The 18236-nt window shown below is 38.3% G+C and overlaps 1 protein-coding gene across 1 annotated transcript in view; it reads left to right on the forward strand.

The window, feature by feature from the left end:
- LOC145980556 (uncharacterized) overlaps positions 1 to 18236 on the forward strand; it is a 47395-nt gene that overhangs the window by 10322 nt on the left and 18837 nt on the right. Inside the window, exons 3-6 of the mRNA XM_083113579.1 lie at positions 814 to 926; positions 3870 to 4213; positions 10807 to 11017; positions 14640 to 17047. Coding sequence (XP_082969705.1) covers positions 814 to 926; positions 3870 to 4213; positions 10807 to 11017; positions 14640 to 17046 — 3075 coding nt within the window. The 3' untranslated portion in view covers position 17047. The remainder of the gene's footprint in view (positions 1 to 813; positions 927 to 3869; positions 4214 to 10806; positions 11018 to 14639; positions 17048 to 18236) is intronic.

The following is an 18236-nucleotide window of genomic DNA, read 5'->3' on the forward strand; positions in this document are numbered from 1 at the left end:
TGGCGCTGGACTGGCTATCTGGCTGGAAATATTGGCTGCTTGATTGGTTTTGATGATTAGACAGTGTTTTAATTGCAACTGGCTTCTCTTCTATGTTCTGTAGAACAGCTAATCAGAGCAAAGTTTGGTCATATGAAGATAATCTATGAGTTTTGTAAGAGAGAGTTTTTTTTGTCTGTTTTCCGAGTAGTTTTTGTTCGCTACTCAATGAAAGAAGAGAACAGAGATAATGTGCATTAGGGTTAATTATTATTTTGAAATTTATCCAAAGCGATGATATTTGTAAACGACAAATGTGAGAGCCAATAATGAAAATCCTTATTATTACCAGTGCATATGTTTGACATATTAAGTTGAACAAAATATTTATTTTTATGAATGAATCCTGCAAATTTCATGTATGAATATGCATACCCGAGTTCGTTATAAAGCTTATTGACTATACCTGTATTATCATACTTTCTCTCGATCCAATTTGTAGTCCATACAAATACTTTTATTTTGATTCTATTAATTTTATTTTTTAAAAAAAGCAGTAACTTTTCTCGTACATTCTTGAAAACGCTCGTCCCATCTTTTCAGCTTGTCTGCTCTGTACAATGCTTGTGGGAACAAAAGCATACCGACAAGTAGTGCAACAAGCATCGTGAGAGGCAAAAACTAGCAGATGGGCCAGTACCACGCTTGTCCAAGCCCAACTGGAAAACTGCAGGAAATCTAGCCTTCTGTGATCCAGTCTTTCATGTGAACCAAACCACTGGTTTACCCCTGGTCAGAATAAAAATTGTATTTTAAGACGTTTTTCTCTTACAGGATGATGATGAAGAGGATGATGATGTGTTGCAGCAAAAGGCTGAGAATGATAAAAAAGTGGAAGAATCTCTTAGTCGGGCAAAAATGCGTAAGAAGAAGCAGGATAGTAAAATGTAATTATAGTTCTGTTTATTTAGTTTATCCAAAACACTATTAATTTGTTCCAGTTATTTTACACTTGGTGTGTCCAAACTATGACATGAACAATGGTTACTTTGTTTCAAGCTGTTGCAACATAATTTTTGCACTGTTTTCTCCCCCATTCCCTATTCTTTATTGTTGGCATAGGGCAGCAGAGACATTGCATTGTTATGACAATAGATTTTATATTGAGCATTACAGTGACAAAAAGTGTGCATATCCACTATTTTAAGTTTCTGAAATGGAATCTAAAATCATTGAAGATTTTTTTTTTCGGAAAGATTGCAAATAAGGAATTAGTACAGCATATGTATTAGGTAATAATGTTTAATTTATTTACATATATTAACACACTTGAATGTCGATTGTTCTTGGGCATATATTTTTACTGTTTTTCATCTTGATGGTCAAAAAACATGGAAAAGTCAGGGAAATCAACCTGAGTGAAAAAGTTAAGGCAATAATGAAAATAACAAAAAAACGAAAATTAGGAACAATAGCAAAATGAGATTATAAATATTTCAGGTCATTAAAAGCATGTATGCACAAATTTAGCTATTTCTGTTTTTCTGCAATTTGACCCCTCGCTCTTTTATTTTCATGTTATGTTGTGAAAAGTTTTTGCAGGTTCTTTTTTTAAAAAAAGAACAACAACTCTTAAACATGATATAAATTTACTGATGTATTGAAATTTAAAGAAAAAATAATCAGACGCCCACTTGAAAATATTTGTGCAGATGAAAAATGGTTGCTATAAAAGTATTTGAAATTAAGATACTGTCTCCCCTTCCATTTAATTTTTGAATTACCACTGGAAACCACTGAGGTGTCAAAAATATGAACCTGTCTCGTCTCGTCTCGTCGAAATTCCTAGCATTTCAGCAATTTTTCAGTTTAACAAATTAAATTTGAATGAAATTTATTTTGAAAATTTGCTGATGTTTGTAAATTTTCCTAATTGAAAGAATAAGTACCTGCAAACTGAGCACAGTAGTGCAACAGCTTATTGAGGACCAAGACTACCACAACTTAAGCCCCTATCATACGGAACTGGATTTCTAGTTGGCGCTGAACTAACTTTCTAGGTAGCAATCATGGCCGCCTGGCTGACTGCTTGACTGGTTTGGAGGAATAGGACATGTTCTAAGTGCTATTTGCTTTCCTCGACTGGATTCTGTGGAACAGCCAATCAGAGCAAGGTTTCGCCATGTGAAGATAATCTGCGAGTGTGCAAAGGAGCGTTTTTGTCTGTGGTTTCCGAGTGTTACTCCAGCAATGTATAACGTATACAGCATGAAAGGTGCGTTGAGTTACACCATCTATGCTGAGTGCACGGTGTTTACATTTGAAACAACTAAAGTATTCTTCCATACATGTACAGTAAACGTTGTAAAGTATGTATTTAAGCAGCGCCATTGTTTTGTACCTAATAATGTTTTATACGAAACGTTATTCCTCTCGGCTGATTAGTTATTGGCTTTTAAAAATGTGAAGTGATACATTGTTTACATCTCACTCGGCCGCCATTACAATTTCCCTCATATGGGAACAAAAGTCTATCGACAAGTACGCTGATAAGTATCGTGTGAGGCGAAAACTAGCAAATTGGTAGCCAGTCCAGCGGCAGCTAGGGTATACCTACTGGAAATCCAGTTCCGTGTGATGCGGGCTTTATTGTATATTTGCTTAATGCAAAACTGAAGTTTTGACTTGCAAATTGTTTACTTCAACAGCTTATTGTCCAATGTTTATTGTCCTGTTTGCAAAGTCTTCTTCAGGAAGTACCAGGAAGGAGAGTAAAATACAGTCAGGGATGTGCTGAATAATTTGTTTAATTATTTTCAACCATTTTTTAATGGTTAATTCCTCAGACTCCTGAAGATGAATCCAGAAATTCATCTGAAGCAGAAAATAAGCGGTTCAAGTGAACCACTTGTAAGTACGATTCATTCAGAACTGGTCCGACAAAATGAGCTGTAATATGAAATGTACCATACAGATATTAACGTAATTAATACACGACGTACCTTTGATAGTGTGCCGTTGATTGTGATCAGAGCATGGGTTGAAAGTGTCTGCCGTTTTCAAGAAGGCACACCTCCACCCACATTTGCATATTTGTCGTATCTCGCCACTGTTTCTTCGGATATGATCCTGATTTCAGCTGAAATGTTGTCCTTTACCGCTTGTAATTTACGAAGTTTGTTTGCATACACCCTGTCCTTCAGTAGACCCCACAAGAAAAGATCCAGGCTGATAGCATATTGAGGGCCTGATGCCTGGACACTGGAAAGACGTTCGTAGTTGCACCACTATGTGTCCTTTAACCTTGCAGCATAAGTGTTGCCTCCTGTCAGACCATCTGCACATAATTGTGAGCTGTTATCTGCATCACCTGCAGCATTATTAGCAAATTCATCAGGCCGGTTCTATAAGAATCACCCTGTACATTATTTATTTGTTTATACATTTTTACAAGGTCTAACAAGTGAAACTGAATCCTCCACTGCTTCTTTTCAACTGTCCTCACAGTGCTAGGCCAGAACCCCCTTTCTGTGATTTCCACCAGGGACCCAATCCACGACTGCTTGTATCAAAACCCAATATACTCTGTCCCAGGTATCTATGAAGTAAAACGAACTAAAACAAGTCTGCGCAAGTAGTGACGTTAGACAGCTCCTCCAATGAACACGTGAGAGGCAATGGGATTCTGTGGAGGGGGAATAAACTTCAGTTACCAACCTTCGCAGCAGCGTGTACTGCTTCGCTCTGCCCACTCTATTTCTTCCCCTTCTCTGCTGCTATGGGCGGCTTTGCTCCACACATTCTGGGAACAGAGTATAGAGCATACTATAAGCAATGTCTTCTCTTGTTTTTATGCACTTTCAGCTACTGAATTTTTGTGGTCATTTCAGAGATGAAAAAGAGAATAGAGAAGGAGGCGTAGGCAACAAAGCAGATCTTCCAGATGTTGTCAAATTTGGTGATAAAGACAAGAAATCAGCCCTGGAAAAGCTGCGTCAGATGGAGTGGAAGAGGAACGTCAAGGACCACAGCGAGATAACGCAGGCTCACTTAAGGAAAAAGCGAGAGCAAGCAGAAATGACTGAGCAACCAGTGCCTCTACAGAAAGACAAGGATGAAGTTTATTTTAGCGGAACTATGAATAAGTCAAAACCAAGAAGAGTTACAAAAAGAAGGGAGTCTGAAGTTGTAACCTTAGAAGACTTGAATTTTACTAAGTTACCTGATGATGCTCGTAAGTGTTATTTTTTTAGTATTCAAATTTGCACCCAGCAAGGCAGTTGGATTTAAATGGAATGATTTTTAAAAACAATCACTAATTAAAACACTTTTTTAAGAAATAATTTATAGAATAATGTTCATACGGAATTTGTAAATATCAGAATCACTTTTGGTGCAAGTACATTATTCTCGTAATCGTTGAATGGCTCTAAGAAAGGAAACAAAATATATGTACTGATGTGATGGGGTGAGGTTCATAAGAAAGGTAATTTAATATGCAAACTGGAAACACTAAAATTTATCTTGATTTAAAATTCAGTCATTTATGTAGACAAAACTAGCAAGAAATTTATGTAGAAGAATATTTAAAATACTAAACCTGTTAAATACTGTCATTATTAGGGCTAGTTTTTTTATGACAGCATATTTTTTTTGGTAAGGGTGATCTGTTCCCTAAATATATAGAAATTCATATTGTGAAGAAACTAATTAAGGTGCTTTTTAAGGGCATATTTGGCCATTTCTGCATGATAGACCATATTTTGATGGATTTTCGGTCATATTCAGCATATTTTTGCATTTTCAAGAAATATACAATCATTTTCGAAGTGGATTCGTTCTTTCTCCCATGTTTACTCAAGAGGTTTTGTTTTTCTTTGACTGCAGCAAAATCTTTTTCATTTTTATTTGAGAATTTAGAGAAAGTATTCATTGTGCATTTCAACTCGGGGCCCATAAAGTGAACTAAAAATAATACGTATGTGAAAATATCTCTGCATTTAGATATTGATGTTTGAAACATTCCAGTTATAAGGGCATATTTTTCAAATTATAGTGCATATTTTGTAAAATTTTAGGTCATAAGAGCATATTTTATTTTGCATATTTTAGTGATTTTTAGATCATAAAATTCATGGCCCTAGTCATTATCATTAACCAAAGAAAAAAATTAAGTTACAGTTATATGGTACATCCAGAATGTTTTATTTTCACTGGAAGAAAACATTACTGAAATTATTATAGTTTCATTAACACACTCAACAAAGATTTCCATAGTAGGTTCATGTATACGGTAACAGAAACAGAAAAATGCATATTTACATATAATTTTTTTATTTGTTGTAATCAAACTGCTCAAATATTTTACAGGGCATATACCAGAAAAAGCTTTTGTATAAAACATATATATATCTACGTGTTACACCCCCCTGTAAAAACAAACAAAACACATTATTAGAAAGAAAAAAAATATTGGATGAAAATGCATGAACATTAACTTTTTTCGATATAGTCACCAAGGTGTTTCAAGCACTTTTCGTATCTGGTGACCAGTTTTTCGATTCCTTGTGTGTAAAAATTCTGTCCAATTTCTTCGAACCACTTTGAGACTGCGTCCTGCACTTCCTCATCTGACGTGAAATGCTGACTCCCTAGGTCTTGTTTGAGAGGACCGAAAAGGTGGTAGTCACAGGGTGCCAAATCGGGGCTATAGGGAGGGCGAGACCACACTTCCCACTTTCTGCAGTAAATCCTGTGAGACACCAGCTGTATGGGGGGGGGGGTGGCGTTGTCATGAAGAACAACAACCCCATCACTCAATCTTCCGTGCCTTCGATCTTTAATGGCTTTTCTCAGCATTTTTAAAGTTTCACAGTATATTGCGGCATTGATTCTTGTTCCTTGGGGGTACAAACTCACTTAACAACACCTTCGGAATCGAAGAAGATCGTCAGCATGACCTTTCGAACAGTTGGACAGGTTTTGGCTTTTCTTGGTTGTGGCGAATTCTTGTGTCTCCATTTCATGGAAGCCCTCTTTGTCTCGAGAGTGTATTGGTGCACCCAGGACTCATCTCCTGTAATGATTTTGCTCAGAAACTGCGGACCATTCATGGAATAATGCCGAAGAAATGACAACACAGCATTAAAACGTTGATTTTTGTGCCCGTCGGCTAACAAGCGCGGCACCCAGCGAGAGCACAGTTTACGATAACCCATCTGATCACGAATCAGCATAGACACACTACCATAGGATATGTTCAGTTCAGTTGAAATCTCTTTAATTTTCACTCAGCTGTTAGCAACAATGATTGCATTCACACGCTCCGCGTTGTCGATAGTGTTCACAGTTGCAGGCTGCCCGATACGCGGTTCGTCGTTCACGTTCGATCTTCCCTCTTCGAACATCTGGCACCATTTTGTGATCATGGGGCGTGACATCGCATTCTCACCATACATCTCGACAATTTGGCGATGGATTTCACTCCAATTATGCCTTTGTGCCCACAAAGCACAGCTCAATGTTGGATGCCACCTCAATACAAAGCACCATACTCACACTGTGACTACTTGCATACTAAACCAGGTGAAGCACCGCTGCTTCTGGTGTGTGAAGAAAACATTCCAGACAGTGTTGCCACTAAGCATGATTATTTTATCTCTCTTAGTACAGGAACACATGTCGGGTGTAAGTTACTTTTTGATTCACCCTAGTATATGAATGGTGAAAAGAAAACAAGCAATTTTAAGCTCTTTTTTTAAATAAAAAATTGATTTAAAGCTAAAAATCATGATTTTTATCCACCTGGTGCACAGCACATGTAGAGAACTTTTTCATGTTAGTAACATTGTTAACTTCAAGCATTTCCTTTTTATCCAATGAGGAGAAACAGAGCAGAGTTATCATCCATCAGAGTGTTTGTTTATATGCTTTTGCAATCTCTTGCTTTGGGAATAATTCACTGTGGTTGCAGCCTGATATCAACTGTTCTAAAGGCGATAGTGGAACTACAGGCAAACGAGCCTGTGCAGACACCTGCAACTCCTGTGCAATGTATTTCCTCATGGAGGAGAGGGGTAGTAGAGTGGAGCATGCTGCCTTATGGTTCGAGTTTAACCGTTGGAGGGGAAGGTGCATCGAGAGTTTTGGCTAAAGGTTCTTTTCCTTGTGGTCGCCATATCCAGGCTTGTATTTTTTTTTATTTTTTACCACAGTAACTACAAAATTGCAAAGGAATTAATAAAATTGGCATCACAGCTGTTAATATGCTCATCACAAAAATATGTTGCAAATTAGAGAAACTAGGGGAAACTAGCATATCTTCTTGAGAGTGCTGTGTGTAGCTCCTGGAGAATAGTGGGTGACTGCTGGATTGAGGTAACACATTTCCCTAGAGCACTTCAAACATACTCAGTTGGATTTAAATCCAGTGGGCACGAAGGCCAGTTTATACATGTATTACCCCTCACTTTCCAGAAAATCATCAACCAATTGTACTGTATAAAGCAGATTATTGATTTATCACTAAACTGAATAAGAACTTCCTTAAGATTATTAATAACGCCAGTTCCCATTCTGATTAATACAACAGGGTGTCTACCTGTCAAGAATGTCAAGAAATTATGCTTGTGGTGAAGAATTTTTGCTATTTTTATACAGCATAGTGAGTTTTCATTGTTATATTCCTGTACTGGGATTTCATAAAATTGAATATTTGGAAATTTAAAATTGTATTGAGTGGTTAAGATTTGTTGACTTTGTTTCGTAAGAATTATATTCTTGTATGCGTGAAGCTTTGTGAGAATATTAAATAACATAATGTGGCCATTCTCCATCTAGGATGAAATCTGAAGCATTAATTTTTACATGCATTAATAATTAAAGCAAGTCTAAAATTCTTGTTAAAGTAGATCTTCAGTTTTCATCTTAACCTGCCTTGTGAATAAAAATATCTATTTTCCTTAATTTGCATTATAAAGGGTGCGGCAGAAATAGTTAGACGATGTAAAATGAACATAGAAACGTATCCCGATAAATAAAGTGTTCATTGTTGGTTTTGTTTTGTAAAGTGGTTCAAAGCATTTTGTATGCATGTAGTTTTGGTCGAATGTTCATTGCGCATGCGCCATATTTTAAGTATTACATAATCCTTCCGTCAGTAGACGTGGAGCGTTGGCCGAACGAACATCGCACTTTCGCTGTGGAGTGTTTTTTGAAGAACAAAGACTCTGCAACAATTACGCAACGTAAGTTCAGGCGTCATTTTAACATTGGTAGAAATGGACAAGTACCGACACGACAAACTATTCTTAATTGGGTGAAGAATTCGGCATCTGCAACATCAAAGAAATCCCCAGGTCGTCATCGTACAGTGAGGACACCAGGAAACATAGAGATGGTTCGAGAGGCATTGGAACAAAGTCCGAGGCATTCAGCTCGTAGGCATGCTGTGTCACTTGGCATTTCAGATAGGAGTGTGCGGCGAATATTACACCAGGACCTACACTTCCACCCATTCAAAATTCAGATGATTCACAAGTTACTCCCTCAAGATTTCAATGAACGCGTTCACTTCTGTAATTGGGTGTTACAAATGACTAATGAGAACCCTAACTTTCTGCACAGGTTAATCATGTCAGACGAGGCTCATTTCCACATTAATGGTTGTGTGAATAAGCATAATTGCCGTTACTGGGCAAACAAAAATCCAAGGTTGCTGCATGAAGTGCCCCTTCATAGCCCTAAAGTAACAGTATGGTGTGGTGTCTCTTTTGATGGAATTATTGGACCATACTTTTTCGAGAACGAGGATGGTGACACTGTAACTGTCACGTGCGCTCGATATGTGGCCATGCTCGAAAACTTCGTTCTCCCAGAACTGAGATGGCATCGCCTTACACGGGTGTGGTTTCAACAAGACGGAGCCACGTCACACACAGCAAATGCTTCAATCAACATTCGTGGGAGGATGTTTCCTGGAAGAGTTATCTCTCGTCACGGCAATGTTCCTTGGCCTGCATGCTCGCCGGATCTATCGACATGTGACTTCTTCCTATGGGGTTACTTGAAGCAAGTAGTGTATGCAAATAAACCTGCAACATTACAGGATTTGCGTGACTCAATTCAACTTGCAATCCAACAAACCCCACTCAACATGGTGCAACGAGCTGTGAGTGCGCTGAGGCGAAGTGCAGAGATCTGTTTGACTATCCATGGTGCACACCTCAGTGAAATAATTTTCAAGAAGTAATTACCATATGTAATGCTTTTGTATGTAAATTCTTGGCATATAAATGTTTTTTTAATAAAAGTTCATTAAAGTAATAATTTTGCAAAAAAACATCGTCTAACTATTTCTGCCGCACCCTTTACCTAAGCAGGGGCCGATTAAATAATGTTAAGAAAAAGGAGAAGAAAAAGGAATGAAAGGTCAAGAAAATGTCATGAAAAAGTCAAGAATTTTGGATTTGATATTTTGGTAGACACCCTGTACAATCACGAACCTCTTTCATATGCAATAGACACACTGGATCTGACAATTAAAGTGGAATCCAAACTATTGTGCAATGTGCCTCCACTGGAGATTGAACCATGGACCCCTTATAAGCTTCTTTGTAGACTGCTCCTTCAATATCATGTGACGTAAAGATTCTAGATACATATGTATGTGGGAAATATGAGGTGTGTTCAAAATAGGGCCAATCCGACACCAGTACTCTTGTTGATTCCCAATGATACCGATGCTTAAAAATTGTAACAATTAAAAGTTGTTCAAAATATTGATTACTATTAGTGAGTGAGTGAGTATTCCACTGAAATTATAAGCATCAATTTATCAGGGTTTTGCTTTAAAATATTACAAAATTACCTCAGAACACAAAAATACCCATTATGTAATCAAAAAAATACAGTTTTTCATGTTATATTGGTACAAAACCAATGGAAATTTTGAATATCTCCCAGGATTATTAGACTTCGTAAAAGTTTTGCGTAGCATTTTTGTAGACCCTGTAAGCAATCAAAATGCCAGAAAAGTTTTGGCTCTTATCATTAACCACTTGCCTGACATATAATTTCCCCAAAAATGGTCCATATTATACACATTTTTTTATTGTGTGTTTGTAATGTACCGATATCGACAATTAAGGAACAGTAACTAAAGTCTATTTTTGGGGTCAAATAAGGTCAAAAAACCTTTATAATTATTAACCAGAGTTAACTCGTACATATATGGAAAGTACTACAAATGTTTGAAAATAGCATATAAACTGTCGAAAATAAAATGTCTTCAAATTTTAATGCTGTCCAAGTTTACAGACTATCACACATACTGTCTCACATCAAATGTTACCAGCAGTGTGATAAACCCGAAAGCATCGGCTAACACAGAGTGCAACATCCCAATCTGGGCAATAGTATCTTGACTCGTGACAAATCATCTTTCCTCTCGCATCACTGGAAAGGCGACAACTACGTAGTGTCACGGGAATCCGGTAGATGGCAGCAGTACCTCGACAAGCTATCTACACCTTCCACCTAGTGGCCAAAATGGGAATTAACACCTATTAAAGCTCAAACGAGACTGTCCGTTTAGGCAGAAATGTGCACTGCAATTGTACGATTTTAATGAGATAACTCGGGTAAATAATATGTAAAGCAAAAACAAATTCAGAGTTAACTCGGGTTAATCAGGCAAGTGGTTAAACAATCCAACCAGTACTATCCAACACCAATACTTCAACATTGGTATAGACTCGGTGCTAAGTCAAAAGCATACTCATCAGTAATTGTGGCATATTTTCATGCATTTTTCTTGATGAATTACAGCAACTCCTACATGTGATCCTTCAAATCCCTGGAATAGGAAGAAAGGAAGTGAACTGTTTCCCGAGAGTTCATCATCAAGAATTGTTCTTGGTGAAGATGAGGATGCTTACTTAAAGATCGCAATACAGGAGAGTATTCAATCTGCAGCTGAAGAGAACAAAAGATATATTGATGTACCACAGTATGAGTACAAGGACAGGCCTCGAGAAGTGTAAGTCACATACTGATTCCATTCAAGTAATAATAATAAACTGTGTGGGTAAAGTCAGGGAATTTTGTCTTGATTGGGCTTTTTTTTTTCTGTGACGCCTTCAGATATTTGTTAGACATTCTGAAAGAACATGGAAACAAATAAGGGTGCTATGCAACCCTAAAATTTGTTGAATATCGTGGTACAGCATTTATTGGATGAACATTTAGGCTCCATTGATGCAAACGATATTTGTCGGATATGGCCGTCCGACTAATGTCGAACTTCAACAAAATGTCTCACTACAACATGCAACAAAAATCGCATACATAAACAGAGCCTTGTAATCCGAGTTTGTCTGGTGTGGTACTACATTTCATTGAACAAACTTTGTGGCTTCGTTGATGCGTGCGATGTTTGTCGATCGGTGCAGTTCAATATTTGTCATTCTGCGACATCCGACAAAAATCTCATGCATTGACATTTTGTGTCGTTTACGATCGCAGTCATAAATGAAGCTTTAGACTGCAAATATGCTGCTGGAAGTTTATTACTCGTCTGGCTCACTTTACCTTATTTAATGATATATTTTACCGATTTCAAATTGATCTTTTTATTAACAGTGAAGGTACCCTACCCAATTATATGTATATGGCATTAACCCTTGCAATACCGATCTGTTTTTCTGGTATTTGCCCCAAATATAGTGCTGCTTTTAGTGGGAAATTTGAAATCCTCTACTTTGTATAAGGGAAATTTAATCTCAAAACTATTTTTGTAACATTATGAGTCAAACCTCATTTTCTTCATTGCAAACCAGCCTACAACCACATGCTTCTGAAGAACAATTTTGTTCTATCAGCTGAAAGAAAAATGTTTTTTCCTTTCGTGTCTTTTCTTTTTGTTCCATCAGCTGAAAGAACAATGCTTTTCTTTTCTTGGTTTTCTTTTGTTGTATTTTCTTATCTTTTGTTTCTGGGGTCACTTTCTCATCCTGGGTATGATTCATTATTATTGTACAAAGAATTGCATTCGCATTATTCATACTTATGGAGAACCAAACCAATCTGTGACCATCATAACACCTAGATGTACAAACCTTGTATGAACCTTCACCTGATGCTGTTGAAATATTGTGATCAACAACTAATTATGGGTCAGAAATATCAATAGAAGTAAGTGAGGAAAAATGACTGGTATTATTTATTCACAACAAATCAAAATACTATGAAAACAGTAATGAATTTCCTGCTGGTGAAGGTAACAATAAAAATAGCTCTACAAGTGAAAAATGAGCAAAATTGAACTCTTCTTTCATTCCTTATTATAATGTGAAAGTGGTCAATTTCTATACTTTCCTGAACCTGGATTATCTTGTGAGCTATGCTAGAGCTTTGAATAATTTTGTGGCAAATTGTGGTATGAAAATTGCATATCTTAAGAGCCATATATTTATGGTGAATAACATATCAAGATTTCAGTACAAATACTGGGTACACTTTGGGATAACAGTTGTTTATAAAATGGCATTCAGTGTTAATTATTAACTACACTTATTATATTATATATTAACTTTTATATTTATGCAGTTTTCAGAGCATTAAGTTTATACGTGTGTGAAGGAGTCCCTTTTTGCTTCTGTTGTTTGCATAACTCTCAGGATAATTCAGACCTCAAAAATGTGTGTCTTTAAATAAACTCCACATTTCATGTTTAACCCTTAGTCCGCCCCCGTAACACATATGTTACAAAAAAAGTATGTTCCTTGTAGCCACTGTAACACATATGTTACAAACAGCTTTAGATACAATTATCGAGGGTTTGCCACACTTATATTTGTATATTGAGGTTGAAACACTGACAGTTCGTTCGGGAACATGTTTTGCAATTGTGTTTACGAAAATTCCAACTCTCCCCCCCCCCCCTTTCTCGGAATATGTCACGTGTTTGGGCTTGGGCCCACGTGTTGGCTCTCGTCAGTTGAGACACAATAAATGCTTGGTATTTACGATGCTGTTTTCCTGCAAGCTTCCAACGCTGTGATTTAGTACTGATAAGGCACTCATTCTTCTTTGTGTTTAGACCTGGTGATCCAGCTGAAGTAGTGGCCGGGGGGGGCAAGGAGAGAGGGGACTGGATGAGGTTTGGCGGTGTCAGCTTTCTGTCGCATCTATGTTAGAAATGCAATGAAGCTTGACGATAGCCAGGGGTACCAGAAGCGTGAGTCTATCCAGAAGTAGAGACAAAACAAACGATTGCAAAGGCTCCCTTCTCTCCTCTGTTAGGAAAGGCCTCACCATAAACAGTTCGTATCATATAACAGCTCATCGATTTCCCTAAGGCACAATCGTTTCTTTCCGGACATATTTCCACAAAGAGCCGAATCAACAGGGAAGAAATAGATTGACAGTAGCTACACAAGATGCAAGTGCGAACGAAAAAAAGCAAAAGTTTGGGTTTTCTCCCCAAAGTAGCTGGAGAAGAGGGGGCAAACTCCACAGTTTTATGATTTTTTTCATTGAAATTCGGGGGATGCAGCCCCCGCCCGTAAACCCCCCCCATGGTTGGGGCATCCAAATTTTACATGGTTGCATGCACTGATGTTCTACCTGCAAAACAAAAGTTATCCGAAGGAGATTGGTCCCATAGTGTCAGTTATATAACAATTTTATGAATAATATGCAAATTGGCTAAAATTCGCTAGAGTTTTACGTTTTGCCTTATTATTCAAATTGTATTGCACCCACGAACTTGAATCAAGTTTCATTCTGTTGCGGAAGGTCCATTCTTTGAACAAAAAGCAAAAGTTCCGGTTTTCTCCCCAAAGTAGCTGGAGAAGAGGGGGCAAACTCCACATTTTTATGTTTTTTCATTGAAATTCGGGGGATGCAGCCCCTGCCCGTAACCCCCCGCAGTTGGGGCATCCAAATTTTACTTGGTTGCATGCACCAATGTATTACCTGCAAAACAAAAGTTATCCTATATAGATTGGTCCCATAGTGCCAGAGTTATTACGATTTTTCTCCATTATGTATACAAATTCAAATTTCGCGCTCAAAGCCTCGGCGACACTGGGCTTACTTTCGTCAGACCGCACGGCGTACTAAGGGTTAAGAGTTTATTTCACATTTTGCAGTTCATTTTGTGACAAAACATGGTAGGAAAATGCACCTCACACTTTACAGAAACATGAAAAGTAAACATTACAGTGTGATATTTCATGTTTCCATCAAAAATGAAATACAGTGGAACCCCTATTTTACATTCTCAGATTTACATTTTCTTGCATTATACATTCAATCCTGATAGTCCCAACATAGCAAAGTGTTAAAAAATTTCCTCTATTTTACATTTTCCCGCATTTTACGTTGTTTTTTTTTTACAGCTTGGTCCACTGAAAAATATAAAATTGAGGTTCCACTGCATGCATGCTTGTACACATCTTTAAAAAAGCATATGGTGTACAGTAGAATTGGAATGAGTAACAGAAAAATTGTGCATCTGCATCTGGAACCCTGGCATTATATATCATTTCCAATTGAACTATTGTTTTAAATTATAAAGATTCAGATGCTTTCTGGTGCATGAATTGAAGGATAATTTTCTCAGTGCTGCTATTGTTTTCTTTTTATCTTTTCTATAGAACAAAACAACCCGGACACCGACCACCACCTCCTCCATTGAAACAAGTGGAAGACTGGGATGAGGTATTTGAAGATGAAAAGCGCATCCGAGAGCAGTTAAAAGGAAATAACAGTTTTGATTCCTCTGATCAGTTCTGGGAACCCAATCCTGAGAAGAAAAGCACTACTTGCTTAAGCAGTATGCGTTCATCAGAACATACTGGAAAAAAAGTCAACAAGCATGTCATGTTTAGTGATGAAACTGAGTATTGTGATGATTACGAACCACAGCCTATAAGAAGACCAACATATTACAGCAAATCATTTGAAGTTGACACAAAACCTGGACGAGAGTGTGGGATGGAATTCCAGGAAAGTGCCAAGGAAGCGATTCCTCCAACTGTTCATTATGCAGAGGAAATTGGAAATATGTCTAGCTTGTCAGGAAGTAGTAGTTCGTCCACTACAGAGCACAGTAGCAGTTTTGCAGAGAGTGAAGCTGTGGAACCAAATCACGATTCTTACGATTATGAAGGAAATTCAAGAGGATACGTGTGGGAAGTATCTCGAACACATGGTTCAAATGTCAATGTGCCTTATTGTAAACCAACTTCACCCATAAATGATGCTAATTGGGGTCAGTCTTCTAGGAGGTGTTCAACTCCTGTTGAATCTAAATTAAAGATGCACGACATAAACTCCTCCCAAACAGCCCATAAAATAACCAGAGAAAGGAAGACTAGTCATTCTGAAGATGACGACGATACAGAAGCTGTTCCGGAACACTTTTTAAATTTTGAGACAGACAAAGTTGCACTACAAACTACCCCAGAATCACAAGTGTCTGCAAGTGAATGCACACCTTCATATGATGAGAAATCATTGATTGAATTACTGCAATCTAGTGAGATTCAAGATAAGAATGCTCCCGAGAGACCCAAAACATTTACACCTTGTGCTTCGTTACCTGCAGAGATCATGTCTCGCTATCTGCAATCGATGCAACAGATGACTATGCATTTCACGGATGCCACCACCATGTCTCAACTACAGCAAGTCTGTAAACAAGAACCTGTCTCGGTGCCTGCCACCCAGAATACTGCTAAACACAAGCTCTCTCCTACACTTTTAAATGAAAACATTCCATCAGTAGAAAATAAGTACCATGAGCAGTTATTAGCACAATTCATGCAAGTGCCCCAGAAGTTGCAAATGCCTCAAAGTGACCTTAATTTACAACTGCCTCCAGGTGATCCTACAGTAGGAACACTTCTGAACGATCCTAGAATCCAAACACTTCTACATGATGCTAGACTGCAAATGCCACAAAGTGAATCTCCATTGCAAGTGCCCGAAAATGAATCTCCTGTGCCTGCGCCGCAATTACCTATGTCTCAAAGTGAACACATATTACAGATTCTTCAGAGCAATCCTAGCTTGCAGGTGCCTCAAACCGATCCCAGTCTGCAGGTCCCTCAGAGCAATCCCAGGCTGCAGGTGCCTCAGAGCGATCCCAGGCTGCAGGTGCCTCAGAGCGATCCCAGGCTGCAGGTGCCTCAGAGCGATCCCAGGCTGCAGGTGCCTCAGAGCGATCCCAGGCTGCAGGTGCCTCAGAGCGATCCCAGGCTGCAGGTACCTCAGAGTGATCCTAGATTGAGGACACCGCACATTGACCCTAGGTTGCAGATGCTTCAAAATGATCCTAGATTGAAGATGCCTCAAGTTGACCCTAGACTACAAATGTTTCAGAGTGATCCACGGTTGCAGGCACCTCAGAATGGGCCAAGATTTCCAGCACCTCAAATTGATCCTAGGTTGAGTGCAAGTATCAACCCATTACCTGATTACTTGCATGCTTCACAAAGTATCGGTTACCAAACTGGAAATGTCCCCCCAGGATTTGGCATGCCCTTGATTTCCCCAAATTTACAATTGCCAATGGCAAGTTTTCCCACGATTCCTGGATACGGTCTACCAAGTATGCTACCAGGGGCTCCAGATTTAAACAGCATGTATGCAGCCACTATGCTCCAGAACCTAATGCAAATGGAGATTCGCAACATGCAGGAGTCTCAAATAAAGTACTTAAATTTAGTTAAGCAAATGAATCTACAGAAGACCGTTGATGCTCAATCTTCAGCTATGGCTGGTGTGCCTGTGCAGAATTTTACTAGTCAGACAATGCCTCACGTGCCTTTAGGGATTTCAAGCGTAATGCAGCCAAATCTGCAGCCACAGACTTCACCAAATACTGCTCAAACTGCAATGGACCTTCATGCTCAGACCAATGCTTACCTGCTAGCACAACAGAATCTCCGGCCGAGCGAAGGAAGTGTGACAGGTGTGAGTGAAGCGGTTCTCAGAGACAATCCTCTCTACGCAGATCTTTTCGGGACTTCCCCAGCAGATGGCAGAGGAGGAACGTAAGGTGAGTCATGATGAATGTGTGGACATTTACTGCATGCAGGTGACATCAGGGCAAGCAACTTTTCTTCACAATGTTTTGGTTGTTGAGGCTTCTTTCGATGATACAAGCCTTCAAAAAATGGAATTTTTATCCTCTTGTGTGTCTGTCCCTCTGTGCATGCATGCAATGACTCGCTAGAGATTTGTGGTTTTCATTGATATTTATTTTTCCTGTCTGTGACAAAATTTTTAATCCAATATATATAAAGCCCCAATCCCACCACTCACTGACTCACTGACATAAATGTTCTCCATGAAGGAAGCCCCAGAGGCGAAAAATGCCCGATTACGACCCCCCATGAAATTGTCCCAAAAGGCCAAGAAAATTCAAAAATCGCTCAATTGGCCCTTCCTTAAGGGTGATAATGCCCTTTTTTCACATCCTTAGCAACCGTTTCTATGGCTTTTCTTTCTTGCTCACATTGTTTCCTTCAATTCTTAATTGTCTAGCTACATTATATTTCTCACAGATCACACACACAGATGAATGAATTCCTGGTTTTGAAAAGGTGCCTCAAACAAGGGTGACATCTACTTAAGAAGAAGATTCAGCCCAGATACAATTACGTATACATTGGCATACTCAATGCAAAAATGTCTACATCGTGCTTGTTTTAACTAAATGTTTAGAGGCATGATAACAACCAAGTGTTTAGAGCTTGCCGTGCTTGTTGTTGTCCTAGGGAACTTAAAGAAAGTTTATTTTCACCCGGAAAACTACTGTAAGGGAATTATGCTAAACTTTTGGAATTTCAAAACATGTGCATCAGAATTTATTGCAGCGGAGAGGTAGGAATTTGAGGAGAATAACTAAAAACAATTATTTTTCAATTACGTTTACAAATGTTAAAATGACAAAAGACGTAACTACTCCTTTTCCAATATAGTGTTGCTATTCAATTCGTTTATATGAAATATCTAACTTTTTTGAAACTGACAATATTTACCCAGTTTATTATTACGAAAATAGAAATAATGTGTTGAATATGTGTACAATATTAGAGTACACACATAACGTTATTTTCTAAACTTTTCAAATTAGCAAACTTATACACTTGTTCCCCTTTATCCAATACAACATGCAGATATTTTCAAAGTCATTAAGATCATTGAGGAACCCCATCTATAACATGATTGCGCCCACAACGTGG

This window comes from Lepisma saccharinum, chromosome 28 (genome assembly GCF_977018435.1).
Source record: "Lepisma saccharinum chromosome 28, izLepSacc3.1, whole genome shotgun sequence".
NCBI classification, from domain to species: domain Eukaryota; kingdom Metazoa; phylum Arthropoda; class Insecta; order Zygentoma; family Lepismatidae; genus Lepisma; species Lepisma saccharinum.